The sequence below is a fragment of the Carlito syrichta genome, unplaced genomic scaffold (assembly GCF_000164805.1).
Source record: "Carlito syrichta isolate Samal-C Ts95f unplaced genomic scaffold, Tarsius_syrichta-2.0.1 Scaffold304241, whole genome shotgun sequence".
Classification (NCBI taxonomy): Eukaryota; Metazoa; Chordata; class Mammalia; order Primates; family Tarsiidae; genus Carlito; species Carlito syrichta.
Window position 1 is genome coordinate 417,128 of NW_007248337.1, and position 19,604 is coordinate 436,731.

Consider the following 19,604-nt stretch of genomic DNA (forward strand, 5'->3'; position numbering starts at 1 on the left):
AGCCCAGAGCTGCTGGAAATAGAAAGCATAGCACATGAAACAAATGAGAGGTAGAGGGACAGTTCCTCCAATTCCACTCTTTGGGACATTTTTTTGAAACTTTGTCTCTGTTTTCTTTGAAAAATGTCTAACACAATCAGTATTTTAATTTCAAAAGAGCTGTTAATCAACCAGGCAAATAAACAAGATACAGCGAGCTTCATATTTCATAGTAGATAAGATTTAAATAAAACCTACTCAGTTTCTAAACCATGTCTTTTTGTTTAGTTTTTTTCTATAAAAATATTTTAGCAGCATTAAAGGGATTCAAAAAAAAGAAACTCTCCAAACACAACTGATTTCAGTTTTGCATGCTCCTGCTCTGTCTTTATATATATTCATATATCTATTTAATTTGTAATTCTCAGGCTGCAAGACAGAAATAAAACCCGAGTCAAATGTTGTTCCCAAAGGCAGAATGTGTTTTGTAGAGCCTCAGCCTCGAGAGAGGACCAAAACTGTCCTACCCTGTGGCCTGACTGTGCCTCAGACCTCTGCTTACCCAGTTTTCATCTCCAGCAAGTTCCCAAATTCCTGTGTTTCATTTACCAGTGATCCCCAAACTAAAAACAGATACCTGCTTTTTCCTTTTGCATAACAACAACAATAGAAGTTTCTTGAGGGTATAGATGACATCTTTCTATTTATCCCAAAGCTTAACACAGTGCCAGGCATACAGTATACTTAATTACTAGAATAAAAACAGTAGTAAAAAAGCAATTAGGGTCTTTCTGTTGGCTTCCAATCTATCTCATCTTGTTTAGTCTCTTATTCTCCTGAAATCCTGATAAAGAAGAACAAATCACTGTTGCCACATTTAACACTTGTACATTTTATTTAATTAAATCAGCCATTGTACACATTGCAGCTATGTATTGTTAGTGTTGTATTTTTTTCCATTAACTAATACATGCCCTCATAGATATATTCAATTAGTGTTATCACCATGGGAACAAGATGCTGATTCATCAACTGAAAATTCACTTCTTCTCACAGTATTCAAGTTTTTTGATAACACAGCAAAAATCAAAATCAAAAAAAGGTGAATAACCATTATGTTGTTACACAGACATCATCTGCACTGCAAAGAACACAACAGAAATGCTTTTCTTGAGCTCCAGTGAAGGTTTTGACAAGAAGGCCATAGGGTGTCTCAAAAAGTTTCACCATGGGCCTCTGTCATTGTGGCTGCCAAAGAATGTTTTATTTCCTATCCAACTGCCAAAAAGTGCTAGCGTTTGAGGCTTAGGAGATTTGGCTTGTAGGAAACCTCCCTCCCAGGAAATTTTTTTTCTATTGGCAACATTACTTTAAAAGATGAAGTGCCATTGTTTGTCGCATTTGTTTTTGACATTCGGAGCAATGAGTCATTTTTGCACAACAGGAAAAGACCAGATAACTGGAAAATGTTCAATCCCTGGAGGATAGACTCTGTTTTGTTTTGTTTTTTAATTTCATCTTCATTGAATATACTTTTCTTTAACAAATAACTGATTCAAAATGTATACTGTTTATATGAATATATTTGTGAATATATATATGTTAAAATGCTACACAGCTTCAACCACTAGAGGAATAAGGAATAGGACGTGGAAATCACTCAGATTGTTATAGTCCTCTCTTTGAAACAAACAAACAAACAGAAGTGCACAAAAGCACTTAAGAGTTTCCAAGGGAGTATGGATTTCAAATGAATAAACCAAAAATTTTAACCAAAATCAAATTTTCAAGGATTTCTCAATCTTGTCTGCAAGCTCAAAAACAGACCTAGCCGGAAAGTGAAAAGTGCTCACTCAGGGTAAAAAGAATGGAAACCATTAATGTGATTAGAAGAGGGGTTTTGACTGTGGTTTTGATTTTTAAATGCCACATGCAGGTATTAGAGAAGATATAAACCTGAAAAAAAAAAAGAAATAAAGAAACCACTCCAACATAGTGAAGGAGTTTAACCTTTCATGTTGTGGGTAAACCTTGTTTTCAATGAATTATCTACAGTGCAGTGGCCAGAAGAAAGGACCACCAGTAAGACAGCGTGGCTTGCTAAAGCAGCAATGAAAACTGGAAAACTACAGTAGTTATAGCTTTTAAAATACCCTGCCAACGTGTCCAAAATTGAAAAGACCTGAAGATGCTAGCATGTCACGCGATATAGCTGCTAGCAACTGAATACCTCACTGTTTCATTCATTCTCTCTTCTTCCCCACCCTCAGAGTGGCTGTTGGAGAGTCATAAATCATGGCTGGCCAGCACCAGCAATAGCTTCTTAGTTAGGACAGTTCCTCAAGGTTATTAACCCATCTTTAACTAGGAGCAATGGCTACTCTGGAAGTTCTAAGGACATGATAGGTCTGAAGTGCTTCTTTTGCAGTAAAACTGTATTATCATTCGATTGTGTTAGCAATATCTTAATTAACCATGGTTCAGCAATTCCTAGAGGCCTTTCGCTCCATGATGCCCAGTGTAGTTATGATAGGCAGTGGTTTTAATTTTGACATGTTGTTCATTTGAGCATTTCAGCTATATACATTGTCCACGGATATCCCTTGGAAGGATTCCTAGATAGCGTCACTTGAAGAGGTCTGCAGGTGAAGTTCTTCTGATCAATGGATTTTCATGGATCTTGTGCAGAAGCAGAGAACAATAAAGGTGGCCCGTTACCAGGTTAGTACAGATGCAACAAAGTAGTGGATACAGCATCCGGTGCAAAGGATGCTATCTTTGGTCACAAATTAGCTTATAGTTAAAGAGGATGGGGGAACCTCAAACAAAATGCTGTGTATTTGCTAACAGTGGAAAGGTTGGGGTATCCCATTAACTAGGCCAGTTAAGTCACTCCTCTAATGAAACAGGGAAGCTGCATATGGAGTGAATGTGTGGTTTCAGGTGTGAGAACTGGGCAGCCCCTCAGTTGGCCTCTTGCTTCAAGTCCTTCTCGCAGAAATGCCGCAGGAGCTGCTGGAGGTCGCGCTGGAGGTCGTCCTGGTCTCTTGCTTCGGGAACGTCCTCCAGGTGCTCCAACTCCACGCGCTTTCCATGCCGGTCCTTCACCACAGCCCTCTTCTGTGTGCTGGCTTTACTCAGTGTTGTCCTGGAAGAAGAGGACAGGAGAGTTATGCTCTCTTCACTGCTAAACGGCAGCCCCTGGAGGTGAGGGTGACCATGACATTGAGTACTTATTGTCTTACTTCTAGATGTTTCCATACCAAGCTATTAGTAAAACAACTACAGACATCTTTTTATGTCTTTCTTTTAAACAAATTCACAAGATTTTTTAAAGTGTGGGTTTTTTGGGGTGACAGGAGTACTTTAAAAAAATCTTTAAGAAATATTTCAGTCACGTTGGGGTCACCCTCCTCCAAAAAAAAAAATTCAGATAAATGAAACCATGCTTTAATGTGATCCTCTCAAAAAGTAAACATACAATCATTCTTCTTTTGATTATGTTGCACTGATTTAATAGAACTTGGTTCATCCTGTAATAGTGATTCCACAACTACTTTTTGACAGACTGGAAAAAAAAGTTTTAAATTTTATTCATTTAAAATACCTTAGCTGACAGCTGAATTTTTACGGTCACATTCCAAAATTACGTTCTAGGAGTGCTTTTTCAGGAAACATAGATCTTTAAAACCTGAACTATTATTCTATCAATAGAGAAGAAGGTGGCTACCATCAACGGTAAAGGTCTGTCCAGGTCTCTGACACTGCGCCTGAAGATGGCAATGGAGGAAGGACAAATGGGGAAAACCACTGAGGGACAAAACTTCCTCTTGTTCTCAGGCCCCCCATGTCTTCCCTTTGTGTCTCCAGCTGCCACTTGACAGTCTGTTGCTTACTTCCTCCCTCATCAGACTAGTAGTTACTTGAGAGAAGGAGCTATAACTCACTATTGTATCTCACACTAATATTTTACTGTACCCCTACTTGAAAATAATCATATTGTAATTTGCTCACTCAGTTCTTTTTACTATTCCACAAATATTTGCTGAATGTGTTTTATATGCCAGACACTATTATTATAACAAATAAGGAAATTGAATCTTAGACAATTTAAACAACACCCCAAATAAAAAATAACAGAGTTAGCATGCAGTGGGGCCAAGAGTTGCAGATTCCAGGAGCGGTGTCCATAACCATTGTGCCATGCTTCTTTACTCAAAACCGCTGTGGGAAATGACTAGTGTCTGTAGCTTTCCCCAGCATTTTCCTTACAGATTCCTAGTATTCAGAAGCTGAAAGTCCTGCCCATCTTCTAACACCTCTATTCATTTGTTAAAATCATCCTGGTTTTTAAAAAATTTTAACATACTTCAACCAAAATAATTTCAGCTATCTTTTCAACATCTTTGTTTCCTTCTTTCTCCTCTCTTGTCCTTTAAAAAAAATTTTTTTTCTTTTCTTTTTTTTAAATAGAGACAAGGTCTCGCTATGTTGCCCAGGTCGGTCTTGGACTCCTGGGCTCAATCTTCTCGCCTTGGCCTCCCAAAGTGCTGGGATTACCAGGCATGAACCTCCATGGCCCACTGTTCCCCTTTCCTTTGATAGTACATGAATTATTTTGCATCTGGAGACAAACTTTAATTTGTTCCTCTTGATGAAAAGGTAAAACTTGATTCCAATCATTAAAATCAGATTATGTTTTTCTAACTATTCAGCATCCATTTTTTTATTCTTCAAAGGAGAAAATTTCTGTTGAGTGCAGTGGCTCACATCTGTAATCCCAGCATTTTGGGAGGCAGAAACAAGAGGATTGCCTGAGCCCAGGGATTTGAGATTAGCCTTGGGCAACTTGGCGAGACATTATCTCTACAATAAAATTTTAAAAATTAACTGGGTGTGGAGGTGTACACCTGTAGTTCTAGCTACTTGAAAGGCTGAGGCAGAAGGATTGCCTGAGCCCAGCAGGCTGAGGCTGCGGTAGTCGTGATCATGCCACTGCACTCAAGTCTAGGTGACAGAGTGAGACTCCGACTCAAAAAACAAAACACAATTTTTTAAAATGGCAAATTTCTGATCATTTTTGCCAAGAACTAGTAGAAGTTTTCATACTATTGGCATCAGAGAATAAGCTTCTATCAAGGACACTTCCTGGTATTTTGTACAGGCATATATAGACGAGTGTGTTTATGAATATGCACAGGTGTATGATAACATGTCTTTAGCAAGGTATAAAATAAACTGCTGTACATCACAAATAGAGTTTTACAAATAATTAACTGTGGAAACTTTATGAAGCTGTCCATACTCCTGGTTTTCAATTCACCAGTTATAATTGAGAACTTTGGATAAACTGGTATCTAGATCTATTCCAGTTTGAAGATTCCATGGTGCTAGGGCATGCATGGTTTATATGGTTTCATCTGAATAATTGGATAAAAGACTTAAAAGTTCAGAGTATAAAAGGCATTTTATCCTTAATCCATGTAGCATTTAAAAATTTCTAAGAGAGCAATTAGACTCTTTTAAATTCCTAGTTGCTGCTGCTGCGTTTCACATTTAATTGGAGGGTGGGTTTGTGGCAGACCTTTAATTTTGCTGCTCTAATTATTATGTTCTAAAGGCTTAAAATAGCTCTGTAGAGTACTATAAATGACAATCTTTTGTCTCCTTTTCAATGAAGTGAAAAGCACAATAGTCACTTGGATTTCCTTTGTGTCTTTTCACTGAGAAACTAGGTACATTGTATTAGTCTCAATACTTACAGTGCTGTTGGAGGATCAGCAAGAAATGAGATTAGACCTAGGGAATGGTGCCCAAATTTATACATCAAATCTGTGATAGAGATGGGGGCTGACCAGCATGCTTCACAGTCAGCCTTCTTTTATAGGCAGAAAAATGTGCTGCTTATGGCTTTCATGACTTTCTTAGCTAATTAGAGCCCCTAGTTTCGGCATCACTAGGTACATTTGATTCATGGGTATCAAACTCATGCTTATGTTATTTGACATTCACATGCAGAACCATAAAACAGCTTGTTTAAAAAGAAAAGCATGTACCACTCAAAGTACCGACTTACTAAGATTGAGCTGAATGTAGCTGATCACAAAATTAATTTGTAATCAATTAATTAGATTCTATTTCCTGTGCTCTCCAAATCTATCAACACAATGGAGTAGCACAGCTGGCTGGCTTCAACTAAACTGATAACTTGTTAAAACCCAGGAAGTCAGATTGTGTAAGTGTGAGTCTCACTATCACTGTGACTTAGTATTACTTTTAAGGCATCAAGAGGATAATTTATATACGACACACTGGTAGATCTTTTACTTGACCAAAACCTTACCATAGAGGAGTTGGCAGCACCCAAGGGATAAAAGGGTATACACAGGGGGTCTCCCTTTCTTTTCTCAAAACTGGAAATGTTTTTATGGTGTTAGTTGGCAAAGCATCACCCCATGCTAACCCAAACCTTTTAATTATTGATCCATCCTCTTTCAGGATTTCATTCTCTACTAAACTGGGGAAGTGGACTTTCATGTGGCTACCTGTGTAACTCAAAGCCTGAAGTAAGAAAAAAAGAAAATGAGATAAAGCTTATCACAAGCCATAGACTTTAAAACAATCCATTGCTTTGCATAACTCATCGTCAGCATGAAAAGATATACATGAAAGGATAAATAAAAACAGCTCCTAGAAGCAGATCTAAGTTTTGATTTTATTTCACAAGTCCCTCCAATTTCTCCCATTTGTGAAGGAGATTTGTTATATTACATTACAAAAGCTGCTAATTAACATCCATATGGATTGACTTTCAATTTCTCCTCCTTGCCTCACCCCACTTCTTTCTACAGTGCAGACCCTAATGATAAACACAAAATCCAGAGCAAGAAAAAAACAAGACCCAAGTATATAGCTCAGGTAATTCATCTTTTGACTGTTCAAGATTGCCAGCTGTCAGCATGTGAAAACTCAAAATATTGGCTGGGTGTGGTGGCTCTCGCCTATAATCCCAGCACTTTGAGAGGCCAAGGTGAGGATTGCCTGAGCCCACAGGTTCGAGACCAGCTCGGGCAACATGGTGACACTTCATCTCTAAAATAACTCAAAAAATTAGCCTGGCATGGTAGCGCACGCGCCTGCAGTCCCAGCTACTTGGAAGGCTGAGGCAGAAGGATCACCTTAGCCCAGCAGGTCAAGGCTATGGTGGCCGTAAGCCTGCCACTGCACTCCAGCCTGGGTAACAGAGTGAGAGTGAGATTCCAACTCAAAAAATAAAATAAAATAAGAAAACCCACAGTATTTAAGTAAGCTGTGCTTTTAACATCTTAATGCATTCATATATAATCTCACTGTACATTGTGGATATAGCAGAGGACACATACAGCATTAACCTCAAAATGTTTCAATAGCAAAAATATTTTGTAGATATTTGCACATTCCCGCAATCCCTTAATCAAAACTTTGGGGTCAGATGTGTTTCAAAATTCAGATTTGTTTTCCTTTTGGATTTTAGAAAAGTAATATGATGCATATACACTCACGTACTGCATGACGATGTTCTGGTCTATGATGGACCACACACATGTCACTGGTCCCTCAAGATTATAATGGAGCCAAAAAATTCCTGTCGCCTAGTGAATGTAGTAGCTGTTCTAATTTTATGGCACGATGCACGAATCATATGTTTTTATGATGCTGGTCTACACAAATCTACTGGGCTGCCAGTCATATAAAAGTACAGCACATGGCCATGGCTTTGCTAAACTACGTCTAGCCATGTGCTCTTTGAGCTATGGCCAGACCACGTTTTCCTAAGCTTTGGCCCTCCTCCCCTACCTTGGATAGTTGAATCTCCTCTCTCTTTCTTTTTCGCTCTCTCTCTCATATCTCTCTGTCTCCTCTCCTCTCTCTAATGTACTTTCTAAATAAACTATATTTTCCCATCTAAAAAAAAGTATAGCATATGCAATTACATATACTACATCACATTTAATAATGATAATGAATGACTATGTAACTGGTTTATGCATTTAACCATACTGTACATTTTACATTTTACCATTATTTTAGAGTATACTCTTTCTACTTATAAAAAAATAGATAATTGTAAAACAGCCTCAGGCAGACCCTTCAGGAGGTATTCCAGAAGAAGGCATTGTCCTCATAGGAGATCACAGCCCCATGTGTGTAATTTCCCCTAAGAACTGCCAGTGGGAAAAGATATGGAAGAGGAAGATAGTAATTCTGACCCTATGTGTATGTGTTTATGTCTTGGTTTTTAACGATAAAGCTTAAAAAGTAAAACAAAAAAAATTCTAATAGAAAAAAAGCGTAATAGAATAAGGATATAAAGAAAAAGTACTTTTTGTGCAAATGCACAATGTGTTTGTGTTTTGTCAAAAGTTAAAAGAAAGTTGACAAAGTGAAAAAGTTACAGTAAGTTAAGGTTAATTTATTATTGAAAAAAACAAATTTTGAAAATAAACTTAGTGCAGCCTGCATGTACAGAGTTGATGAAGTCTACAGTAGCATACTGTCATTTCCTGGGCCTTCACTCATGGACTTACCCATAGCAACTTCCAGTCCTGCAAGCTCCATTCATGGTAAGAGCCTTATACAGGGATACCATTTTAAAAAGTCTTCTATACAGTTTTTTTTCTCTACCTTTTCTATGTTTATATTTATTTAGATACACAGATACTTACCATTGTGTTACAACTGCCTACAATATTCACCATAGTAATATGCTGTGTGCAGTTTGTAGCCTAGGAGTAATAGGCTATACCACCTAGCCTAGGTGTGTGGTAGGCTAGACTAGGTTTATGTAAGTGCACTCTGTGATGTTCACACAATGACTAAATTGCCCAATGATGCATTTCTCAGAATGTATTCCCGTTGTTAAGCGATGCATTACTACTGTACATTACAAACACCCCAGAAGAGATATAATAAAAGCCATTTTACATACACAGTAAAACATATGCATATTCACTCTTAAGTAGGATTAAAAAAAAAACAACTCCATGCTGTAATAACTCTATGCCCATTTATTTCAAATTTTGCTGTCAACTTAAGTTATAAAATTTGTTTTAGTTCTTAGAATTTTTAGATTGTGGTGAGGGTTTGTAGATCTGTTACTGTAGAACCATTTCTAATTGTTGGAAAGCCAGAACTGAAATGCTTTTCAAATTTATGGGCATGAAACATATCTGAATTTTCTTTAGTGCCTATCGTTCACAAATTTGAGAATATTTGCTAGCAAAGATAATTTGCATCATCTTTATTTCTTTCCCTTATTAATTGCAAGAGCAAAGCACCTCTGCAACTTTTAAACAAGATTTATAGACATATCCTAACTCCTGAAATTTTGAGTCTGTTCCAGCAGAAGAAAATCCTGGTCATCTGGATTTTTTTTTTTTTTGAGTTAGAGTCTCACTCTGTCACTCAGGCTGGAATACAGTGGCACGATCACGGCCCCCACAGCCTTGACCAGCTGGGCTCAGACGATCCTTCTATCTCAGGCTTCCAAGTAGCTGGAAATACAGGTGCGTGCTACCATGCCTAGCTCATTTTTTGATTTATTGTAGAGACAAGGTCTTGCCAAGTTGCCCAGGTTGGTCTCGAACCCCTAGGCTCAGACAATCCTTTCACCTTGGCTTCCCAAAGTGCTAGAATTACAGGCTTGAGCCATCATACCCAGCCGGCTAATTTTTTGATTTATTGTAGAGATGAGGTCTCACCAAGTTGCCCGGGTTTGTCTTGAAAGTCTGGGCTCAGGCAATCCTCTCTCCTCTGCCTCCCAAAGTGCTGGGATTATAAACGTGAGCCACTGTGCCCAGCCATCTGGATTTTTTTAAAGTGCTTAAGGTGACACCAATGAACACCATGGTTGGAGTGAATGTTACTCCAAGCAGAAATTCTATTCTCTTGAACAATTCCACACCCTTCCTTAAATTCATATATGGAATTATCACAATGACAATTTTTTTTCAAACACAAAGCAAGCATAAAACATTAACAAAAAGACAAAATGACGATGCTTCTATACCTCTTCAAAGTCATCTTTGGCTGAAGGAAGATCAGCAGCTAAACTAGAATCCCCCAGATGTTTCTCCATCCTCTCTCCATGTACCATAGTTGTTTTAACAACTTTGCTGACTCTACGGCCTTCCACTGGTTCAGCCTGAAATTGTGAAGAACTGGACAAAATGCTGGGCTCAGACAAAGTGACCTAATGAATGAAGGACATACAATAGACAATGTCTGACTGCCAAAACGCAGCTACAATGACTTTTTCTGTGTTAGAAAACAAAAAAACAAAACTATAATGTTATATACCAGCTTTCCAGAAAACAGTATTTGGAAGCAGAGTTAGAAAAAAATAAACTATAATCAATTGGTTATAATAACTGCACCTTACCAGTACCAAATCAAACTTAATTAGTCACAAAAATGTGAACAAAAATGTATCAGTCAGTTTTGTGAATAAGAAACTGACAACTCAGTGCAATGTAGACATACCAGTCTGTGGATAAACTCTCTTTTCTCATGTTTAAATGGTTTCTTTTAGTGTTTTAAAGATAAAATTATCTCCCAAAGGAGGAACTCTCAAAGCCATAAGAAATTGAAAAGTGGATTTCTAGAGAACCTCCTGTGTATAATATAAAAAAATTGAGGATGTGAATGCATGCAAAATGGTGAGAATTTCACAAATTATTTGCCAAAGAGAGTAAATATGTCCCTGAAAGAGGGAAGTAAAACAGAAAGAAATAAAACTATAAATCAAAGAGTTTCTAGATCTCAATTTTAGTGACTCTGAAATGCAAAAGTTTGAAATATCAAGTACTTATCGAAAGTGACCTTCAGAATACTGGTATGCCAACCAGGCATAAGCACCATGATGGATTTGTACATGGTCTCTTTATAACATACTGCTTGCCCAGCAAACAGGATTTTATTCTTTTAAAATTTGACTTTTGGATTTCTGCTGTGGTCAACCATGAATTAAACAAAACATAGCAATAAAGAGGACCAAACAAAGACAATGAATATAATGGTTACAAATCTCCCTGATGGTTATTTTAAAATCACACAGAATCATGGAAAAAAAAAAATGCAACTAAAAGCAGACTGCCATAGAAAAGAATGAGGCAACATGAATAAATAATCTCATCTATTTTGTTTGAGCATGATTTTTGCTTCTCTCCATAAAATGAATTATGGAGTATTAAGTGGTCTCACCTCTGATTGCTCCATGTCACTCTTCAATACAACACGCTTTATAACTTTAGAATAGCCATCCCCTTCCTCGATGCTGACAGGTTCCTGTGGCATTCCCTGCATTGTAATCTCTTCTTTCTCAGTGCCATCAGAGGCTACATACCGCCTAATGATTTTCCTAGTAATCTGAAATATATTTCATTTATGTACCTTATTTTTGAGTTAGAGTACCAGGGTATTGATACATTTTAAACAGGACGTTTGAAATCAACCACTGTTAGGATACACAAGACAATACCTTCTTCACCACTGTGTGTCCATGCTCATCAATGTATTTTTCTTCTGTGACTGTTTCTGGGGGTATGTCAGGCATATCATCTCCCTAAACAGTTGGGAGAAAAGGTCACTTCAATGTCTGATACCAATTCTGAGGAACTACTCCCAAGAGCTTATAATGTAAGGAATGTTAGGAAATCAAAGGCGATGTTGAGAAGCATTGCTGGGATACAAAAGTCCTGTCAAATAGTTTGTTTAAAAGAAAAACAGCAGGTGGGTAGTAACATGCTTGGGGGAATCAGACCCAAGTTAGGTAAAATGTAAACAAACAAACAAAAATAGATAAGCGAGAGGTGAGGTGGTTGGCGTTGAAGAAGCCAAATCTTGGCCTTGCTTGGTGACTGTCTTGGAGGTAAGCTTCAAATGTCATGACCACTGCATTTCTTTACAAACAGAACTTAGGAGAGTTAAGGGATCTGCTTTTGAAGGGCCATGCACTACCCAAGGAACATGCCAAGGCTTCATTGGTCCAGGTCGATCATTGATCCAAGGGTATGAGGACAGAGCCATCCCTAACGTGCAGCAATTGAACAGCTGGTACCTGAATAATCACTCGCCGGCGGACAACCCTGGTGGTTACCATCGCCTCCTCATCAGAGCTGGCCTCCAGCTCCCCTAATTCCTCTGTTAGCTCCTGGTGGAAGCATGGAAGCATTGTTTTGTTTAACATGCTAAAGAATGACTTTACTACTGGCTTTTGCTTGAGCTTATTCTGTATTCTGAAAGTTTTATACATGGAGGCTTGGGTGGAGAAGTCAGCAGGGATGAAAATGATTGTATGGGTCACAACCTTCAATAAGAATATAGTTTTTTGGTCAATGAATGGAAAAAAAAATCTGGAATTGTAAGAGATGTTGGAAAACCCATTTGTCAAAATCAATCCAAAGAAATGAGCAGCTTGCTCACATGAGTTCTTATATATAAACTCCTAATAAAAATAACTGAATGTAAACATGGAACTTAAGCAGCACAATAAATAATTGTGAGCCATTGATACTTGTGTTTAACTTGGAATTATTAACTCAAAGGTATAGGAATGTCTCCTGCTTCTAGCAGACCTTTCTACAGGAAGTCAACATCTCCCGTAGCTATTATCTAGTCAGGAATTCATCTTCCTGGCATCAAAAAAAGTGAGCTATGAATACTACCAGATGCATTTTTCAAAGAAGTTGAGATGCAGAGGCCAATCAGATTTTATGGCTCTGGCTCAAAGTCAGAGATGCGGCAAAAAGCATAATTTTAGTTTAGGGTCTTGGGAGTCACACACTGAGTCACTCTTTCCTAATAAAATGCACTTTAAAAAAAGAGAAAACTCAACTAGATTTGCTTAACATATTTTAAAACACCCAAGTTACATTTTATATTCATCTCTGCTAAAGAAAGGTAAAGAAAGACACTGGGTTAGAATCTACTGCCTAGTGATAATATGGTCAGCAAGAAAAGTGATTGAAATTGGATGTCCATGTTAGGGTTGTGAGAAGGTAAGGACCAACATAGGAAGCTTAAGAGAGAACTGGCTATCCATCAAGAATAAGTGAAACAGGCCTGTATTCAGTATGTGCAATGCAGGACTTATATAAATGTATTTACAGAGAACAGAGTAAATAATATTAATTTTCCAGAAAATTGTTCAAGTATAACTTCACTAAACCTATGGATTCTTAACTAAATTTGAAACTTTTAAGCTCAGATAGTATGCATGAAACAATTTTACTAGCATTCATTTAAGCCAAGAATTTGCAAGGTCAATAATTCTGTGCAAAAGCATCTTGGAGTAAAACTTCATTCAGAGGATGAATTCAATATTTAAGATAACTGCTAAAACCAGCAAACGCTTCTCATTTGCTTGGTCTTTCCTAAATTTTATGATTTCAGATAAATCCCAATGGCAGATGTCATCCTCAAAGTGATTAAAAACAAATGTACATCTTAAGCCCGAAGATACGTTGTATCACTTCATTTCCCCCCCAAATTAATTATTTCTTATAACTCATCTTTACTACTGCGCCTCATATGAATGCTCTAAAAACATTTTGAGATATAAAATATTTTTGCATTCTATTACTTTTTTTTTTTTTTTTGAGTTGGAGTCTCACTCTGTCGCCCAGACTGGAGTGCAGTGGCCGCTCCTGGCCACCGCAGCCTCGGCCTGCTGGGCTCCGGCGATCCTTCCGCCTCAGCCTTCCGAGTAGCTGGAATTACAGGCATGCACCACCATGCCCGGCTGATTTTTTGATTTATTGTAGAGATGAGGTCTTGCTGCCCAGTCGGGTCTCGAACCCGTGGGCTCAGGCAATTCACTCACCTCAGCCTCCCAAAGGCGCGGGATTACAGGCTGAGCCACCGAGCCCGGCTTTCTATTACTTTTTAAAATAAAAAAATGACATCTAATTTATGTTAAGTGACATTTAATTCAAAGGGACTCTCACACATTTTTGTCTACGAGAGTCATGTGGGGAGTCATTTAAAATGCAAAACATTATGGCTCCCTTCCCTCTCCTTGGGATTTATTCTAATTCAGGAGTTTTGAGGTGGGATCAAGCTCCCCAACCAATTCTGAGGTATGTGAACTATTAAACCAGATACTGAGAATGAATGGTTTAAATGAATTTCTTAACACTGTCCCCACCCCTTTTTCCAATAAAACTCACTTAATGAAAAGGAAAATTCTGTGATGCAATCTCATGCGACTGTCAGGCATTTGAACATTTAGAAACAGCAGTAAGTTTAGGCACAATATTCTTTTTCTAAGTCATTCCTTAAATAAATCTAAGGAAATGTAACTTGGAAAGTATACTTCCACTAATGATAACAATTTATTTTGGCAGCTAAGCCTCATCCAATAACCAAAGTTTGTGTACTCATCACTAGACAGCACACACATAGATTGAACAAGATTGCTGGTTTCAGCACATCCCATGTCTTGGAGACTCACCTGAGACTATCAATATCTATCACTAGCTTTCATGCCAAAGATTACTAGCTTCAAAAAGTTATATCATATTTATTGTTTTACTATAGTGTTCATTTTTCTTAGTAAGAGAGTTTCCAATGATAAGATCAGGGATTATGGTCAAATAGTTAGCAATGGAACTGATTCACTGGCTTTCAGATTTTAAAAGGGATTGAGAGTTTCCATGGCTCAGGTTAATTCTTTTGGTAACCTTTTCTGTTTTGAAGTGAACAAAATAAACCATCAGAGAAATGGAAACTGGAAGAAGATTGTAGCTTTGTTACAGGTGGACAAGGAAACAGGAAATAAAGTCTTACTTTTTCAAAAGCTGTATCTTCACTGGGTCTTTCGAAGGCTGGTGGCTGGTCATCAGCTGACTCCACTATCACAAGGCTGGCTTTCCGTGGCGAACTCTCCTCTCTATGCTCTGGACGCTCTTCTGGCTCCTGCACAATGGGAGAGACTCCTCGCTCACTGGGCGTTGGGCTCTGGAGGTACAGCCTCTCCTCCTCAGGAGGAGTACTAATTTCCTCAGGTGTCTTGCTTGGAGAGCCAGGTACTACTGTTGTCTTTTGAGTCTCTGACACTTCAGTTCCTGGAGATGTCACACTGGAATGAAAAAGCCAAATGATACCCTGGGGCATTTGGATTTCGCCTCCTGCTCAAGCAAGGGAATTGAAAGGGAGGATAGAACTCATCTTCACATTCTATGCTAGTCAAACTAGTTCGTTCTTGTGTTTGGCCAAGAAAGGAAATTTAAAGAAAAGCAACACTATAAGATATATCACTTAATGACAAAGAATATGCTGTGATGCAATCACATTGAGGCAGGGTAGTCAGTGTACCTTGGACATAAATAGATAAATATCTTGTAGGCAGTTTTTAGTTTAAAATAAGGAAGCGTGACTGAGCTCAGGGGTTCAAGACCAGCCTGGGCCTTGGTGAGACCTCGTCTCTACAATAAATCAAAAAATTAGCTGGGTGTGGTGATATGTGCCTATAGTTCTAGCTACTTGGAAGGCTGAAGCAAAAGGATCACCTGAGCCCAGCAGGTTGAGGCTGCTATGGCTGTGAGCATGCCATTGCACTCCAGCGTGGGCAACAGAGTAAGACTCCAACTCAAAAAAATAAAAATAAAAAATAAACAAAATAAAATAAGGAAGCATCCAGACACCTTTTCTGTAGGCCAGGTTGGAATGTGGAACTACCAGGCCACACACACCCTCAGTTCATCAAAGGATAAGCCCATCGAGGTGATTCCAGGACCAGGAACTGAAAACTATAGAAATGTTCATCAGACCACCTTTTAGCTCATGAACCTGTATGTTCACAAGTCTAACAAGTCTCCTTTCAAAGGCAAAATGCCTGTTCTGGGAAAAGCCTACCCCCTTGTCCATCAGCCGAGGAGGTGGTAATCTCTCCACAGCAGATATCTGTAGACCACCCTCATCACCATGTCTATTATTGTGAAAATATATCAAGGTTCTAGTAAAGAGTGAAAGTGCAGTTTTTCTTTCCAAGAAATCCACCCATGCCAGGTTTCTTGCATGAATCTCTCTCCCTTTCTTTCTTTAAATTCTGTTTTTAAAAACTTTGCTGGCCACTCAGAAATTCCTTCCAGTAGTCAGTCACAGATCCCATGAGTGTTCTGTCACACCCCACCTGGCAACATCATTGGCACCTGAACATAGGGCGTGAGAAGCTCAGTGATGGCTGTCACCACATGACTTTGAGTATGGTGGCTAAAACCTTTTTCTGTTTCTCTCTCTCTCAGTCTTTACTGCTTCCACTTTCGCTCCTCTTCCTTCTCAGGGTCACCTATGGACTCTCCCCCCATAGCTTGATCTCTGCTCCTTCTAGCCAGGATTATTGGACCTCCCTTACAGGAGGGTAAAGAGGTGGGATGAGGACTAAACCCTACACCATGCAGAACTGAGACTTGAACAATCCTTCCTGATGGAAGGCACAGAGAGGGTCTTATTTTATTCTGAGCAGCTACCAGAAGACCTCACTTTTCTTTCTCTCATGCTTCACTTTTGCTGTTCTACTGGGAGGATAGAGGAAATGACTTCTACTTGGAATAGGAATAGAAGGTTTCTTTCTTTCTTTCTTTCTTTCTTTCTTTCTTTCTTTCTTTCTTTCTTTCTTTCTTTCTTTCTTTTTTTCTTTCTTTCTTTTCTGGTATAAGCAGTCAAATTCTTCTTATTTTCAAGTGTTAGTGGCCAGGTTATTTAGAAGTGAGTCTGTTTCTAAAGGTTTAAGCCTTGCCCAAGAAAGATTACAATCAACTATTTGTCCTTATAAAACTGTTGAAGTCTTTCAGAAGCACACAGTATATTTTAAGCCCTGTCTCTGGTTAAGGGATCCTGCTAACCCACAATAAAAAGTCTTTGCCATTTTAACTTGCTTTTCCAACCAAAATTCCAGGCATTCTGGGAACTAGATAGTGCAGAAAACTAAGTCCATACTTAAACCTTGCTTCCTACGACTTTACCATGTGCTGAAGGTACATAGAGTTCATACCCAGTAACAGAAGCAAAATGTTTAAAATACTCGTGTGGGAAATAAGACTCTATTTTTTTTTAAAACACTAATGCTAGATAACACCATTGCTTATTCTATGAGGTTCGTGGAAAGGTTTTTTTTTTTTTTTAAAGAAGTTTGGTCACACTGCACCAAGCTAACTCCTACAAGACAGGTGAAGTGCTAGATGCTTTCTGTGTGGCACAGTAAGGCACAATCAGATGATCACTGTCATCTGATTGTGCATACCTCATAACTCCTTTTCAAAGTCTTCAAACAAATCTCTGGCACCCCTTTTTTTTTATTTTTTGAGTTGGAGTCTCACTCTGTCGCCCAGACTGGAGTGCAGTGGCTGCTCCGGTGATCCTTCCGCCTCAGCCTTCCAAGTAGCTGGAACTACAGGTGAGCGCTACCACGCCAGGCTAATTTTTTGATTTATTGTAGAGATGAGGTCTCACCTGCCCAGGCGGGTCTTGAACCCGCGGGCTCAGGCAATCCACTCACCTCAGCCTCCCAAAGGTGCGGGATTACAGGCTGAGCCACCGAGCCCGGCACCTCCGGCACCTCTTAAAGCAGCAGTTTAGTAATCTATAAAAGGTCTTAGCAAATCTGCTTGCTCACAATTGGAAACAGATGAAAACTGACCATTTCTCATTCAGACGGTCTTATCACTCAAAAAGCTTTTCAAAAAGGCACTGTTGAAAAGTTGGTTTGTGGTCTCAAGTTAGGGAGACTCCTACGTGGACACTGAAGGAACATAAAGCTTCAGGGGGGCTGAGGACGCTTGGGCCAGGAGATCATCAGGACCCAGGGATGCCTGGTATCACTGTGTATGACCTATATTTTTTTGTTTCAGAATTTTCTTTGAAGAACGCAGCACATGAGGGTTCAAAGGCAAAATTCTGGTGTTTTTTTTTTGTTTTTTTTTTTAGGAATGCAAACAAGAAAACAGGTAGTACTCAATCCACATCCTTAGAATCCCACTGGGTCAAATTTTAATGAATTGGAAAAAAGTATAATTAAATGGGTTAAAACAAAAAAAAAGTTAGTATGTTATTGCATTAAGATCTAGATTCAGGCCGGGCACGGTGGCTCAATCCTGTAATCCCAGCACTTTGGGAGGGCCGAGGCGAGGGGACTGCCTGAGACCGTGGGTTCGAGACCAGCCTGGGCAACATGGTGAGACCTCGTCTCTACAATTAACAACAACAACAAAAATCAGCCAGGTGCGGTAATGTATGCCTGTAGTTCCGGCTACTTGGGAGGCTGAGACGGAAGGATCGCCTGAGTCCAGCGGCTCAACACTGGGGTGGTGGTGGTGGTGGTGAGCATTACACTGCACTCCAGCCTGGGCGATGGAGTGGGACTACAACTCAAAAACAAAACAAACCAACAAAATACCGGTATTCAGTACAAATTAGCAGCTAATAAGGTCTGGAGTAAGAACGAAGCTCCTAGCTTTAATTTCATACGGCAATTAGAGTTATTTCGTAAGCTCAATAATGGTCAGAAGTTCCATATGTACAAGCGTTTTTTACCTTATTTCACTACTGTGCAAGCAAGATTATATTCTATGGGGTATTAGATACACTGCTCCAAAAGCTAGACTTAATACCACAAATGCCAAGCTTCCAGTGGCAGGAAACTTTAAAAGTTTCTAACAAACAAAATACTGAGGAAACAAAAGAGGCACCAGCATGAGAGGCAACGGCGCCAAACAGACACTTCTATTGGCAGAGGCCATCAGTGACAGAACTCCGGCAATCAGACTAAAAGCTGGTAGGAACAAACCCGAAAAAAAGGGGATGGTATCCACTGCTACATATGCAATCAACGGGGACACTTGAATCGTAATTGCCCCCAAAGGCCTAGACCTTGTCCACTGTGTGGACCAGAGGGCCACTGGAAGAGCACGTGCGCCCTCTTCTGGAGGCAAGGGGGAACACCTGGCTCAAGAAACGGTGGCTGCTAACTGAGGAGACCCAGGGACCTTTTACAATGCCTCACATCAGCTTTACCATCACCCCAGCGACCCCCAAGTAAATATTAGGGCGCAGGAAATCAAATTAATTTCTTAATTAACACAGGTGTCAGTCGTTTGGCTCTGGCTACCCATGCTGCACCTCTTTCCTCTAACACTTGTTCCCCAGTGGCAGTTGATGACATTCCAAAAAGTTAAAAGGTTTCATATTCCCTTTAAATTAACCCCCATAGGCAACATCTAATTAACAAGTTTTTACCACAAGGCTTGTTTATTCCTTGTCAGTCACCCTGTAATACGCCCAAACCTAGGTAGGCCCCGGCACGGGGTCACTGCAGCCCCAAATTTTGTTTTCCTTATGCAGTTTGGCCAGTTCTAAGTATAAACATTAAATACTCATTTAAAACTGGCAAGAAAAAGTCTTGTCTTTTTTTTTTTTTTTTTTTTGAGTTGGAGTCTCACTCTGTCGCCCAGACTGGAGCGCAGTGGCCGCTCCCGGCCACCGCAGCCTCGATCTGCTGGGCTCCGGCGATCCTTCTGCCTCAGCCTTCCGAGTAGCTGGAGCTACAGGCACGCACTACCTTGCCTGGCTTATTTTTTGATTTATTGCAA

General features: G+C 39.3%; 1 protein-coding gene across 4 annotated transcripts in view; it reads right to left on the minus strand.

Moving 5' to 3' along the window:
* Positions 1-850: 850 nt before the first annotated feature.
* Positions 851-19,604, minus strand: part of ANK2 (ankyrin 2) — a 93,530-nt gene continuing 74,776 nt past the window's right edge. For 2 of the 4 annotated variants that reach the window (XM_008059544.1, XM_008059543.1), the window contains 4 exons: positions 14,806-15,097; positions 11,498-11,581; positions 11,221-11,385; positions 851-3,127 (listed from right to left, as the gene is read on the minus strand). In XM_008059544.1, coding sequence (XP_008057735.1) covers positions 3,113-3,127; positions 11,221-11,385; positions 11,498-11,581; positions 14,806-15,097 — 556 coding nt within the window. In that variant the 3' untranslated portion in view covers positions 851-3,112. Of the gene's footprint in view, positions 3,128-10,027; positions 10,211-11,220; positions 11,386-11,497; positions 11,582-12,076; positions 12,170-14,805; positions 15,098-19,604 lie in introns of all 4 variants that reach the window. The other 2 variants (XM_021713117.1, XM_008059546.1) reach the window with 2 other exon arrangements.